The sequence below is a fragment of the Sinocyclocheilus rhinocerous genome, unplaced genomic scaffold (genome assembly GCF_001515625.1).
Source record: "Sinocyclocheilus rhinocerous isolate Xijiao unplaced genomic scaffold, SAMN03320098_v1.1 scaffold366, whole genome shotgun sequence".
Taxonomy (NCBI): domain Eukaryota; kingdom Metazoa; phylum Chordata; class Actinopteri; order Cypriniformes; family Cyprinidae; genus Sinocyclocheilus; species Sinocyclocheilus rhinocerous.
In genome coordinates this window covers 950,906-966,098 of record NW_015660877.1, presented here as the reverse complement: position 1 = coordinate 966,098, position 15,193 = coordinate 950,906, and the positions used below count along the sequence as shown (strand labels likewise).

The following is a 15,193-nucleotide window of genomic DNA, read 5'->3' as shown; positions in this document are numbered from 1 at the left end:
TATTGTTTGTTCACTGAGGAAACAGTAGGGACAACCTGCATAAATGTTATTATATATTGTATGTACAGTAATCTAGCTACTAAAGTTACTAAAATGTACAATGTTTTCACCTTCTTAACATTTTTATTTTTTGAATCAATTAATCATCATTCATTAACTGTTAGTTTAACCTTGTCAGAACCTGTGGAGAGGAGTATTTGTTTTCTTTCTTTATACGAGAAACAGCTTACTATTGATGAACAATAACTTTTAGATTTGTATAAAGGATACAGTTAATCACATAAGAAACTGATAGAATCTAGCAAAATAAATTAACTAGCTGAAAGATTTAAGAAATTCATAATAATGAATGAAAATACAATTAAAGTATAATGTTATCATTTCAGCCTCTCTGTGAAATCTTCTTTGGGATTTAACCCGTAGTGCAGGACGTCCTCTTTAATGGAGGCCCAAGCCATGCGTGGTGTGGTGAAGCTGGCGGCCCAGTCCCCTGTGGAGGACACAACAATAGCTCCTCCGCATCCCTTCACTCTCTCTCCCATGTACTGAAGTGAGGCTTCAGCGGCGGCTGTGGCTGATTTCCCTGCATTTCACAAAGGAAACGCTCAAGTATGTGATACCGTTAGCAGTCAGTTTATCTGGCTGCCATCAGTTGACCATGTATTTTTACAGTACTTCGTCAGAAGCATTTCCGGTCAGTGTTGCACAATGTGAACTGCATAAATAAAATGATAGGGATTCTAAAATCTTTAAGGTTAAATAAGGCTGTAAACATCTATTAATATGGCAACACATTGTCAGCCCTTAATACGTTTATTTAGCAAGGATGCATTAAATTGCTCAAAAGTGACAGAATTGTTACCAAAGATCTAGTTCAAATAAATGCCGTTCTTCTCAACTTTCTAGTAATCACAAATGTTTCCACAAAAATATTAAACAGCACAACACTGGTAATAAGAAATGTTTCTGGAGCAGCAAATCAGCATATTAGAATGATTTCTGAAGGATCGTGTGACACTGAAGACTGGAGTAATGATGCTAAAAATTCAGCTTTGCCCTCACAAATGATCTTTTAAATCATTTTAACAGAGAAAACAGGTAGGCCAATTTTAAATTGTAATAATATTTCACAACATCACTGTTTTAATGTATTTTTGATTGGTGAGCATCAAAAACATAAAAACAAAACTTACCAACCCCAAACTTTTAAAAAGTAGTGTACATATGTTCATTCAACTTCACAACATTTTCTATTGTGCTTGTATTTTTCTAGTATTTTCCAGCACAACAGAAAAAAAATCAAGAGCATTTGATCTCTGTGTGCCGTATGATGAAATACTGCACCTACAGTGTATGTGTCCTTAGTGACCCTTTCCAGGTCACACAGTGAACAATATATGTTGCTCTCATGGTTTTCTCATTCCGTCTTAGTATTGCAGTCTTAGTAGCCCAACATAGAAAACAACAAGACAAACACTGCAACAATATTACATTTTTCCAATTTTTAATAGCATTAGAATTTTTATTATTAATTACATTTGCATTGTGAGTTTGCTTTTTTTCTATACGGACGTACTGTGTTTAGTTGTAATGTCTATTTGTAATTCTCTTTCATCCATCTCTTTGTGTCCTGTTTCTTGTTCTTCAGAGCAGTGAATTCATTTTCTTGCTTTAACTGGGGACACATGGGCCTCTAGCCAACTATTAAAGCTTTTATGTTCATCATATTTATTAATATTATAAGTAGTGCCAATGGTACCAATAACTTGCAGTGTTAATAAAAATATTTTTAAAACCCCAAATGAATTGATCACACTAATCAACAATACACAAATGTTAAACAAATAGTTGAGACCCTAATGGCAAGCCCAATAATTGATAAAACAATGAACTGGTATATAAAAACAGAATGGTTGTGCTTGCAGCATCACTGCCACAGAATGCCAAAGCAAACAATAGGCTGCTGACCCTTCACACTCTTTCCTCAGACAAAAACACTCCTCATTATCATCTGCCTACTGTGGCAGCACATCCGATCCTTCTTGCCTCTCTCTCTCACACACACACACACACACACCAATTAAAATGACTGGCAACAGCAGCATCCGATTTTTGTGCGGTTTGACATTCATTCTGCTTGGTTATACAAAATCTGATAATAATATCAACATGTGGGTGAGGGTATAGGGGTAGAGATGATCGAGACCTTGCAAGCCAAAACAATATGAACACAAATTGCATAAGAGTAAAAACACAAACAAAGGGGAAGACATAGCAGGGAAAAAAACAAATGGGTGATGATAATTTTTCATTCAAAATATACAAGAAAATACTGAAAATTAAATCTTATTTAGCTTTGATTGAATAATTGTATTTTTATGTAATTTGTAATTCTGTGATATTGATTAACCTGACCGGACTTTGAAAAATAAGGATTATATTTATTGTAAGTATTATAATTGGCATCAGCATGACATGCTACACTCCACCTACACCTGTTTTAATTTGAATTTGTATCATTCTTATATAAGTGTAATGCATGCAGCTTTTATGACCTCTGTCTTGATATGGAGATATTTATGCTGTAAATTCATTTATCACACTTCAGGACCAATTCAAATATGATTAAATAGTGAAGGACCTAAAATATACATGTTCTCTTATACATTAATATTAATGTTAATCTAAAAATCTATAGAAAACAGTCATTTTATGCATCATCTAACTAAATGAACAAATACATACTGTTCTGGGGTCTGTGTGATTTTGATATTATTTTTTTTTATTATTTTAAAGAAGTCTTTTGTTCACCAAGGCTGCAATTATTTAATTAACAAGAACGTAAAAAAATATTGTGAAATATTACAATTTAAAATAACTATTTTCTTTTCCAATATATTTTAAAATGTAATTTATTCCTGTGGTGGCAAAACTGCATTTTCAGCAGTCATTACTCCAGTCTTCAGTGTCACATGATCCTTCAGAAATCATTCTAATATGCTAATCTGCTGCTCAAGAAACATTTCTTATTATTATCAATGTTAAAAACAGTTGTGCTACTTGATATTTTTGTGGAAACCATGACACATTTGGATTCATTTATGAATAGACGATTAAAAACACATTTATTTGAAACTGATTTTTTTTTTTTGTAACAGTATGTCTTTGCCACATGCATCCTTGCTGTATGAAAGTATTCATTTGGTTTAAAAAAATCTTCCAAACGTTTGAAAGGCAGTTTTGAAAGGTACTTTTAAAAAAAAAAAAAAAAAAATAAATCCATTAAAAAACAAAAATTAATTAAGCAAATATGGACACTTTTGTTCCCCTTAAATGTAAACGAGTGTGCATGCACACTCACACACTCATCAGGATTAGTGTAAAAGTCTCATACCTTGCTCCATCTGAAAGAGGATTAATCTGGCTAAGGTGACTTTGAGAATAGACTCTCCGTGACCAGTACAAGAGACCGCGCCACTTCTATTGTCTGCATATCCACCAGATCCTTATCGCACAGGAAAAGACAGCAGCACAGGCAGAGTGGATGAGACGTTAATGTGTGTTACCTCGGGAGAAAACACTCTGACAATTGAGTATTGATCAGAGCTGACACCTTCAAACCGAAATGGTTCATTCAACCGAGACACTGCTTCAAAATGAATGTTGGTGTGACACTGAGATTATCTCTGTCCTCTATCTCTGATCCGACTCACCTATAATAGGAGAATCTCCGACTCTTCCCACCATTTTGTTTCTGATTCCTCCGGTGGATGTAGCGCACGCCACATTACCCAAAGAGTCCAGAGCCACTGCTCCGACCGTATCATGGCCCCTGTAATTATGGAAAAAAAAGTTCTATAACCTTGAATAATAAAGATTAGCACTGAGATTTTTTTTCCCCTCAGATCTGTAATTTTATGGTCTCAGACATGGCATTTTCAAAAGGTGCTTTGAAGAGGCAGAATTATTATTCATCACACTCAGAGATGTGCTTCTAGCTTAGTTCCTCTTCATCAGACAGACTTTTGCCCCGGAATTCAACTTAATACGCTGCAGTCATAATCTACTGGATAAAAGCCTCAAACTCCCTTCCAAATATAGCCTCTGTGCAATTACTTTTGTTTCCAATGTGATTCTCAGTCCAAAAAAATGCATGTTGCACTGTTCTGGTGATGTTTGAAAGGGATGGTGCTAATGACAACCTCACAGATGCTTTTAAGAGTGCCAGCACACTCGAAATGGACTCATCTTCATCTGCCTTTCAACAAAGCAAGAGAGCGAGAATAAGTGCCCTTCGCCACTCTGAATCACAGCCGCTAGTCTAGCAAAGTACACTCAGAGAGATTGCAGGGAAAGTGTTGTATCAGTTGTGATATTTCTGTAGACACACATGAAAAAGTATGGATTGTTCTTCAAAAAAACAAAAAAACAAAAACAAATCACAATTCTTATGATGCGCACATCAGTCTTCCCTGCCAGTTCACTTGAAAGGAAATAGAATAGAGAGCAGAATGTGGGATGAACAGAGACCATAGTATTTCACAGGCTTCATATCCCATGAAACTCTGATTAAGGCAGCAGTGCTGTGGAAAACAAGCGTGTGTTATGAGTTTGAAGCGGCACGGAGGACAATGGTTCAAGGTGAAATTAAAGAAAACAGCCTCCATGTCATTCTCCCAGAAATGGGAGAGCAAACGTGGTCCTCGTGGAGAATATTTGTCTGAAGCAGCTGGCGAAGAATCACTTGTCAGGTTCCAGATTTGAGGCATCAATCATTTTTGGCAGGCGCTTGATTGCTCTTTTAAATCACCGGCGATGCCTGGATCTTGCTCATCGGTTTAGTTGAAAACAGCTTTTAAAAGCAGCTTGACGGTGGACTGTATTTCACACTTCAAAGTGATCACAGAGTTTTGCAGTAAATCTTCACACATCCATAAACAGCCTAATGAAGTGTGCAGATATTGGAATAGAAGTTTAGAGTTCTCATTAAGAAGAACAGGTGGTTGTCTTAACTTTTTGTTGTAAATGTATTTTCTACATACTAATCGCAAAAACTAAATGACAGTATGCATTTAAAGCAGATGTATATGGAAGCTTGTTTCTACCTGAAAGTCAAAAATAAAAATGGTAATTGTGAGATGAAGTTTAAAATGCGAAAAAAGTCACACACTGTGGGACAGTCACGCTGTTAAGATACAGTCACAATGTGATTTGAAAAGTCCTATTGTGAGTTATAAAACCACAGTTCAAATATCCAAGAAGTCATATTGCAAAACATAAAATCACATTGTGAAATAAAAATTCACATTGTGAAATTTGACAAACAAAGTTGCAATTGAGCAAATTAAAGTCACATAGCATGAAATATATAAAGTTACAGTAAATTTTTTTTAAATTCTGAGATAGAAAAGGGCTTCCATTTACTGTATTAGTGTCAGTTTTTCAATATTAAAAATCGTTTTCCTATTCTATCTTAATATTCATAGACAGCAGCAAGTAAGCCATTTGTAGGCTGATTCATTTTTCAGGCCTATTCATTTTTTCCCATGGGATTTTTAAAAAGTCTTTGTTAAAGAGTTAGAAACCATGAACTAGCTATGAGGTGAATCAAAACATTATGAACTTTGATGTGAAAGGTACAAGACTGCATACTTAGCTTCCATGAAGAAAATAACTACAATCCTATGAAGCATTGCAAATGACAAAATAAAAATGATGGATAAAGATAACTCTTGATTTAAACATGTTGATTGTGTATATAGAAGCAAGTTTTACATTTATTGCAAAACATGCTTATACATACAAATATATAAGTATTTAAAAGTGTAGGGAGTCTGCCTCTATTATGTCATTCTAAGTGCTTTATGGAAGTGGGCAGGTGTTAAAGAATTATTTTAGGGCATTTTGACAGTTTTAATTATCTTATTGGTGGTGTACATTTCTTTGCAGAATCATGGGTAATGCAGTTTTTACCAGGAATTCCATCATTGAACACAATTATTTAAAAATAAATAAATAATTTTAAATATTGCAGAATGATGGCTTCAATAAAAGCATTTCTGTCAGGACCACTATTGTCAAATATGATTGACAATTAACATACAGTGTGGACTGGCAGTATGGTTCTTTTCTGGGCAAAACCTCAGAGCCTAGCATTGATAAGAGCAGGGAGAGCAGCAATAACCCCCGATATCATTAATGTTCTTAATGACAATTTAATGTAACAACATAATTCGGGATAAAAGGATCGGACTCAACTAGGAATGTTGAATGTCAAGTCCTGACTGTGGATGAAAGGAGGAGCTGGGGATGGAGGAGGGTAATAAGCTCCCGAGCTGCTGAATAATACTGAATGAACCTTATATAAGGAAGTAATATAGGCATCAAATTTCTATAGGTAGACGTGGATTAGTTAAGAGTCAGCTGATGCGAGCTTGACTGACGTGACCTGCCAGAACTAATGCTATGCTTGATATATATAATTGATTAACAACCTCGTTGCACACATTAAGTCTAGGATAGGCAAGTTTTCATTGAAATGAAAAAAGTGAATGGAATTTTCATTTTTTGAACTCTACCATTGCTCTCTATTCTATTTTTTTCATACATACTTTTTCAAACTGCATTTTGACCCTGAATAGTGGTATCCATATTTATTACATGACTGAGATTTATCCAATACTTAAATCTGTTTTGATCAATATGCTGTGAATGGGAAGTACAGGCACATCGGTGACTGTTGTATTATAAAAGCGTGGTCAGACCAGAAGGGCAGAGGTAGGCCATGTAATCACCTAAATAAAGGTGGAGGGTAATTGAGTTCTAGGGCCTGTGTGTTAAAAAGCCCAGTGATGGTAGTACAGGGCGAGCAGAGGGAGGCTATCAATAATGAAGCCACAGCGGGGCGGGATGAAAGGCAGTAGCTCAGCCAACTGTCACTTAGCACCTCCACAGCACTATTTTTACAGACTCCCTCGGGGGCTGAGGTTACACCCTGCCATGGCCCTGACTCCACTACTACTCAACACTCAGCCTGGGGAAGTGGAGGTGGCAGGTAAGGCTGCTTTGCTGGAGCCCACACAGCTCTAACTGCACTGCCTAAGTCCTCAGGGAATGACCTGAGTTCTGTGCAGGCCAGCACGTCAATATGCTGCCATTCTCAGCCCATTGCCTCAATGCCAAGAAGAGCCACTTTTTAAACTCTAGATTTTCATCCTTTAGTTTTTTTTCATGATAGTTGAAAGATAAATTATTCAAGCAACACCAAATGCTTTCCCTGCAAGCACACAAAACATATCTTTCCAAAGATGCTGTTGACAATTTACTTCAAAAGTACAGTCGTCAAAATCAGTGTCTGAAATGAAATATGTCAAGAAAACGGGAACTATTAAAAACATCTCAAAGCACAAAATTGACAAAATTACCCACCATTGTGTGTTGAAGAATTTTTCGACTCCGACAGGATAGCTACTGCTTTGTTCCCAGTCTTTACGTTCCAGCTCAGTCACTAAATCATCAGCTACTGGAATACCAATGCGCTCCGCAAACATGCTCGCTCCTCTATCTGTCAACATGACATGATCTGTCTGAGTAAAAACCACAAAAAAGGGTTTAAAGAGATGATTAGTAGTCTAAATGTTTACTCTATCCAGTCTGACATCATGTGTCACCGTTCCCGGGTCCAAACGCTCCTTCAGATCGCAAAAGGAAACAAGAAACGGTGCTAGTATTCACTAATGGTGTGCTACCACTACAGAAAAATCACGATCTTAACTTTCATGTTGAAATCTCAGTCGAACAGACAGTGATTTATTTTTTTCATCAGTTGTTAAAATATTGGTGTCTTGGACGCCGTGAGCCAGTAGTGTACATCATGAGTTTCTAAAAGTTTGTTCTCATAAACAGCTGTTGAGACAGTATTCTCACTTGAAACAGAGTAGACAGCTTGAACCCGGAAACAGTATTTGATATGTCACGACTTAGCAAGCAGATTACATACTAGCTTGTTTCAAGCTATGGTTTCCCTTTAAAATGTCATGTTTTAAGTATGACATTTTTGTTACTGAACAGAACCTGAAAGTCTTGTCATGTAATGTCAACCACAGACCTTACTCATAAATGAAAAATTCAGTTGACTACGGTATAATTGAGTGTAAAAATCCATTTGATATTCCAGAGGGAACCCAAGGCGTATTACCCTCAGGGTTGGTCTACAAAACATCTTTATAGCAAATTTATTGCAGTGCCTTTATACAGATGATGCAAATTGAGATGGGCCCTTAGGCCTTGTTTGACAGGTTTACAGCCTTAAATTGTTAAATGTCTTACATGGTTAGTTCTTTGTTCTGACTAAATCAGTAGTAGTCTATCTGTTGCATTCTGATTCCCTTGGATGTGCTGTGTTATATCTTCCACATAAACACTCCAACAAAAAGAAATTATTTTCATATTTACTGTCCACATCTCCATGTGGAACTGCAATTATTTATTGAGACAATACTCTGCTGTCTATAATTTTATTTCTCTGTGTGACTTTCTGTACAACATCTCAATGGATTAAACCATAACTCTGGTTTAGGAAACTTTTAAATATTAACGTGGTTATTAATGTCATATTTCTTTGTCAAATACTGTGCATTTTAGATCGCAAAGCAAGAGCATGAGGTCAGTGAAGCTTGATCGCAGCATTGATCAAGACTTGATGAATTTTTAATACTGGCTATTAAATAGATCTGCCAATCCACTGTAAGGCCAAGGTCTTTTGGGGCAGTCAAGACAGGTGCTGCAACTAATCAATTATCATGTATTCTTTGGGTTTTGTTTCCTCCATGTCCAATGCCTCGCAAGGTGAACTTTGGTGAAAGGGAAAATGTTAATGTCTTTGACATATATTATATATCTACTACTGCATTCATATAACAGCAGCTGAGAGATTATGACCAAGGCTATGTAAATATTAACAATTATTTTTCTGTGTGTGGTTATTTTTTTAAGCCTGATGCTGTTAGTTAATGGTGTAATGGCATACAGAAAATAATTCTACCTCCAGACAAATATCACAGAGGTTACTGTATACAGGCGTCGTTGTAGAAAAAGGTGCATTGCTAAAGGCCTATTCACACCCAGAATTATATACTATAACATTAATTTTAACTATTAAGTTTTAATAATTGTTATTCTGTGAGAATAAGGAAGTCCAAACCACAGCTATAACGACAATGAGAAGAACAACATCGTTGGAGTCACTTTCTGAATGGTTTGTTTCCAGCTGAAGAAAGATAAAAACATTGACAGCCAATCAGAATCCACCCAATTTAAAGAGGTTGAGCATTTAAAGCAGCAGATTACATAACTATAGTTGTTTAAAAACAACGTTATAGGCTGATGTTGTGGATGCTAATCATTATATAGTTATCGGTCTTGGTGTCAATGGGCCTCAATACAACTAAATGTGAACTGCCCTTAAAATAACAGATAAAGGTATCTTGAGCAGATCTCTTTTATGTAGGCTGCTTGCTGTTAAAATATGCCTGTTGATGTGGTCAGGATTGAATGTGCAGGATTTGATTTTATGTTGTTGTTGTAATGTGATATTGTAAGACTGAATGACTCTTTCGATCTTGCCATGATGAACTGATGCTACTGTGTTGCAGATTCACAAATTTTTGTTTCATTATTTTACTTTTTTTAATTTAGCTGAAAAGCCTTTAATATATTGTTTAAATGCAGGTTTTGTTGTGATAACTAACTTAGGCTGCGTTTACACGCAACCTGTATCCGGATGTTGTCCACATACACGTTGAAAAGACAAGTGTAAACGCGCTTCTGATCGGAATGTTATCCAATCAGCGTGTCCTGGTCCAGAGGTATCCAGGACGCATTGTGATCGGATCTCTGTGTAACGTAAACGCAATCCAGCCATCGTGTCTGCATTCGCAGGTCGACATCACGCAAAACACCGCCCCCTCTGTCCCGAACTCTCAGAAGAACAGAGAGCTAGTGAGACTTTTGATTTGTAAAATTTCCCGCGACTGAAAATAGTTTTCAAAAGAAAACCCACCACTTCAGGTCGACGTTGCACCGCAGACTTATTTAAATATTTCGCGGGAAATACAGATCCGATTGGTTATCCAGATCGAAAAGTCAGCTGATGTTGCCAAGTGTAAACGCGCCGTGTCCTGATTGACTGATGATCCGATCTGCTTGATCAGATCACAGTGATCGAATGTTAACGCCAAGTGTAAACGCAGCTTGTCATTACAAAGAGCACCGATTGAAATCAATCTGAAAATCAGCCAGCATTTATTTCCCTTTGAGCCTGTCATTACAAAGCAGCTGGAAATAAAGACAAGCTAAACCTTTGCAGGCAAGGGAAAATCCTGAATCTAAGGTGTCATATAATTTCACCTTTGAAGTCAATACCATGGCTTTTTTGGTCGTTTAATCTAAGAATTTAAAAAATGGGTATATCCACCCAATTCTGGGTTTTACAATAAATCTTCAAAGTGATCCACATAGTCCTCCTTGATAAGCACAGGTATCAAGAGCTAGGTCTCTCCTCATTTCCTTATCCAGTGTGAATGTCAGTTTTAGATATAAATCTATACTGGACATATTTTATAGCAACCATGTGACTCTTACAATGGGAAATTACTGAGTCACACAAGTCTTTATTGGAAAATGAAATTAAATAAGCCTTTATGATTGAAGAAAGGATGTTGAATTTGGATTTATGTATTGCAGTGTCATATCTAAAATTTACAGAATTTTGTCGGAAATTCAATTTCTGTATCACGTCCCCTATATTAAAAAAATCCCCTTCAGTTATATATTTGCTTAGCGAGAAATGGCTTGAATTAAACGGGGTACATATTCACCGGAGAGAACTCTATTCCCAAAAAAATAATAATTCTGAAGCTATTTGAGAAGAAAAGTATACCTTTTCCATTACAGCACGAGCAAGACTAACAGGGTTAGCGATGTTTCTCACAGAGGCCACAGCTCCAGTGGCAAGTGTTTCCCCATCCATGATGATACTGTCCAGCTCCACCTCTCCATCAATATTCAGCACTGCACCATGACCTACGCAAGAAAAATTCCAATTCTGAAAGTCCACATGTGTACAAAGATGTCACATTTCATATGACACTTCCCGTAAAAAGTGATAGACAGACAGACAGACCTTCAATGTTAGGGTTGAACCAATCCATAAATATAATTTTAGAAAAACTAATTAAAACTAAACTAATTTGGCTGTAACAAATTAGAGTATTTTTTTAAGTTGTTCCGAAGCATAATTTTTTTCAGTGTATATAGGTTCTGGAGTAATACACTCACACAGATATCTCATTCTTATCTCTGTTGTGACACCCTGACATACTCCAGACTGTTATCCACTCTGATGTCTACCTCTTAAAACTCCAAACAGGATTGCATAGTCATCTATTGATCAGTCTGTGCCTCTGGCTTCCCCAGTGTATAAAATGATCCTGATGAGGCACTGAATGTGCAGCTCTGATATGAGGAGGATTAGCCATTTCGCTTATGGTGGCAGTTAGCCATCACAAATGAGATTGGCACCGACAGGCCGGGTGTGTTAATGAAGTGTCTTGTTTTACCCTGCTTTCCTCCTTGTAATCTGATAATTATTTGAGAACCTCTCACCTTACTCTCAAGATGGTCATTAACAAAGTGTCATGGGTGTGAGCTGAAATACTGTCCCACTCAGAGCTTAGATGAACTACTGAATCTGCACTTCCTCTGCTTTAAATCTTTAATAGCAAAAGTCAAGGTCAAAGAGCAAAAATGTATATAAAAATATTAAAAATAAATAATATCAGTATATACTGTATATGTATTATACCTGCATCAAAAGTTGGGTCATCTTCCAAAGACCTCACAGCTTTTTCTACAGCGTCAATTGCACTCCCACCATTCTTAAGAACAGCATCGCCTGCCCACGCAGCATTCTTGACTCCAGCCACGGATGCTTTGGCTAACATGTCTGGGATGGCCCAAGCTCCACCATGCACCACAATCACAGTCTTCATCCTCGGTCTTCCTCTAGCCCCGAGGAAACAAATGTGCGTGTGCTGTCAGGAGGGAGGATATTACTGAGAGCTAGCACATTTTAATATATTGCCCTTGGACTGTACTGAGCTGTGTAATTTATTCAGATGAACACTGACAGAGAGGGTAAATGCAACTTTCACAGCTCATCTCAATGAGAAGGGTGTCTGGGGTTGTTTACAGGAAGCAGGTTTTCAGGCTCCTGTCATGTTTACTCAAGCTCCATTAAAGTGAGGGCTTGAGAGATGAAAGGAGCAATTCCATTTGGTTTACCTGAAACAACTTTCATATGTTTTGCTAACCAGAAGCATGCCATGACTAAATGAAGACCACTACAAAAATGTACCATAGTAACCAGGGTCTTGACCAATATGCTGTTGTTTTTATAGTTTCTACAATAAAGCTGTCACAACCATAAATGTTATTAAAAAGAAAGTAAACATGCACAAAGATTCTGAATGCTTTAGCTACTTCTACAGTTTGAAGGAAATAAAATTTTCACTTCACAATTATAGCAGCAGCAGACTAGAGTTACTTTTTTAATGATTAGATTACTTAATATTCACATAATTGTGGCAAATTATTCAAAATTCATTTCTCCCTCATTCTTTTTTTATCTTTTAAAGTTATGCTTTTTAATAGGCTACTGCTTAGACTGTGTTCAGAAAACAGACAAACCACTAGAAACCCGCTAGAAATGACAATATTTTACAGTGTTCTTTGCCATTTTAGCGGAAAATGCTGGTAAGTCACTTACAAGATATTTATGTGATTTTTGTTATGCGTGTTATTATCGTCATGGTAAATAGGCTTACACGAGTTTATGTGCGCCAATGACCATATCTTGACTCGAGCCCGACCAGTAAGTTTTACTTTTTGTACTTAAACATAACATATACACATTTGCCTGATATAACACTATATAGATATTTGCCAGATGAAAAAGCCTATGCAGCGGCATATTTTAGTTCTATTCAAATTAGCTGGACTGTAAAACGAAACAGAAACTGAGAGTGGCGCTGTATTGATCAACAAATTAAAAAGAAAACAAGAATATGACATTGAGAAAATACTGGTGGACTTTGGTAAACGATAAGGACATTTGTAACTGTGCTCCAGTCATATGGAAACTGGACTGTCAGCGTATTGTCAATGGTCTAGAAACGGCACGTGCTTACCGTACAATATCTTGCAAAGGCAAAGCGCTGGGTTGATAAAACAAATTAAATTAGGTCTCTCACCGATCTTTCCTGTGACAGACGGCTTTTCCCTCAACTTTGTGAAAAATAATTAAAAAACGATCCAGAGTCACTTTTTCAGTTTAACTGTATAAGCAGTTGCTGTGGTTCGCCTTTGTAGGGCAGTAGCCCTATTAGCTAAACGCACTAGTTATATCGTACTTTAGTTTAACTTTACACAAAGGGTCCATTCAATTCATTGATTAGTGCGACCGTGAATCAGTCAAATCTAGCACTTTAACTTGACCAAACAATATAGAACAAACGTCAGTGTTCATTATAGCCATGACATTACTTTAAAGTTCAACAATTAACATTATTAAAAAAAACGTACAACGAAGAGTTAAACCGGTAAACCGTTACATAATAACAATAGACCGGAACTAGCCTGTGTTAATTCATATGCATGACCAGTCTCTTTTTTCCCTAATTACTACGAACACTTAAATATTAAATTAAATGTGTACTCACTGTTTTCTGGATTAAGCAAAATCTTCACTGGCTGCAAGTCCTTTGCAGTATCTGTTCTTAGGAGGACCAAGTAGATTTTTTTAACCTAGAACGTTATCTGCCTGTCTTTTATTGTGTTGTTGTGTTGCATAATATTCTGGACAAAAGCCAAGTCTGGTCTGGGACTTCTAATGAAGGGCTGATGTAAAATATTGACCTACTATATATTGCTAATTCACAAATTTCTTTTGCACATTGTTGTAGACTCAAGCAGGGCAGAAGTTTGAAAAGTTGGAAGGAACATTTCAAAGTTGTTAACATATTGCAAGTAAGCATGAAACCCAGATCTTACACATTTTAGAAATAACCAGTGATTAAAACAATGAGTTACAGGACCTTGGTAATATTCAAACTGTTGATGTTAAGAAAATGCAGTGGAGTTGAACGAAGTCTGGTAGGGAAAAATAACATTATTACTGTATATATTTTCTGTCCTCAGATCTAGTCCATCAGGAAACATTCCATTTTGGTGTGATATTCAAGTGAAGTCAACTTATATATATATATATATATATATATATGCTTTATACAGTAGAGATGTTTCAAATCAGCTTCAGAGAATCAAACAGGAAAGTAACAGAATCAATGATGCAAACTTTAAAAATGAGGTTGATCCAAAATTCTGCTAATCAGTTGTAGCAAGACAATAGTGTCATTATTCAGCTCCAGTCAGTTCAATGTTGGTTCAGTTCAGTTTAATAACTGTGTAAAGTTAATTCATTATGAAACCAGTTCAGTTCAGTGGTAATAAGCTCTACTGAAGACAGTAGTGTCATTATTCAGCTTGAGTCAGTTCAGTGTTTATTAATTTCAGGAACTCGAGCTGCGTCAGAAAACGCTTTGGGAATGCCTCCAGCGTGACCATGCTCTGAATCACATAAGAAATCAGTCCAGTAGATGGGCGAGACTTCATGGGCGGGTGACGTTGCGACCAGGAAGCTATAAAAGCAGGTGCGGTGGAACCGGCGTCAGCTTTTTTTCATTCAGCAAGCGCTCTGTGTGTGCTCCGCCTGTCTTCCTCCGAGGAAGTTGATATGGAGGGTGCCAGTTGCACAAGCATATTATGCCTAATATTATAATGAGCAGCTTTACTGTGGAGCGGAGCTCGCGCAGTCAGCTCTCGGGAAAAAGAGAGGGGGCTGATTGTGCTTTACCCGCTGTTAAGTGCTCCGCTCTCGATACTGTTTGTGTGAACGAGCGGCTCGCGCGCTGCCGAGGCAACGCGTGCATTACATAATTTTCGGTTTGAAATGAATCTTATCACACCAGACCGTGTTTACTTGTCTGGTTGTTGGCTGCATTTTATTCTGAGGAATTAAAATGAAGTATTTCTTCTGACTATGAGAAGTTAGATATACAGGAGCTCTTGGGAATAA

General features: G+C 36.9%; 1 protein-coding gene across 1 annotated transcript; it reads right to left on the bottom strand.

Annotated features, from left to right (window-relative positions):
- Nucleotides 1–373: 373 nt before the first annotated feature.
- LOC107725445 (isoaspartyl peptidase/L-asparaginase-like) lies at nt 374–13,310 on the bottom strand. The gene is made up of 7 exons (XM_016534689.1): nt 13,248–13,310; nt 11,864–12,063; nt 10,940–11,082; nt 7,429–7,586; nt 3,714–3,832; nt 3,395–3,505; nt 374–583 (listed from the first exon to the last, which is right to left on the bottom strand). Exons 2-7 carry the CDS (start codon nt 12,048–12,050, stop codon nt 378–380), a joined length of 924 nt encoding a protein of 307 aa, XP_016390175.1. The 5' UTR covers nt 12,051–12,063; nt 13,248–13,310; the 3' UTR covers nt 374–377.
- Between the last annotated feature and the right edge of the window lie 1,883 nt (nt 13,311–15,193).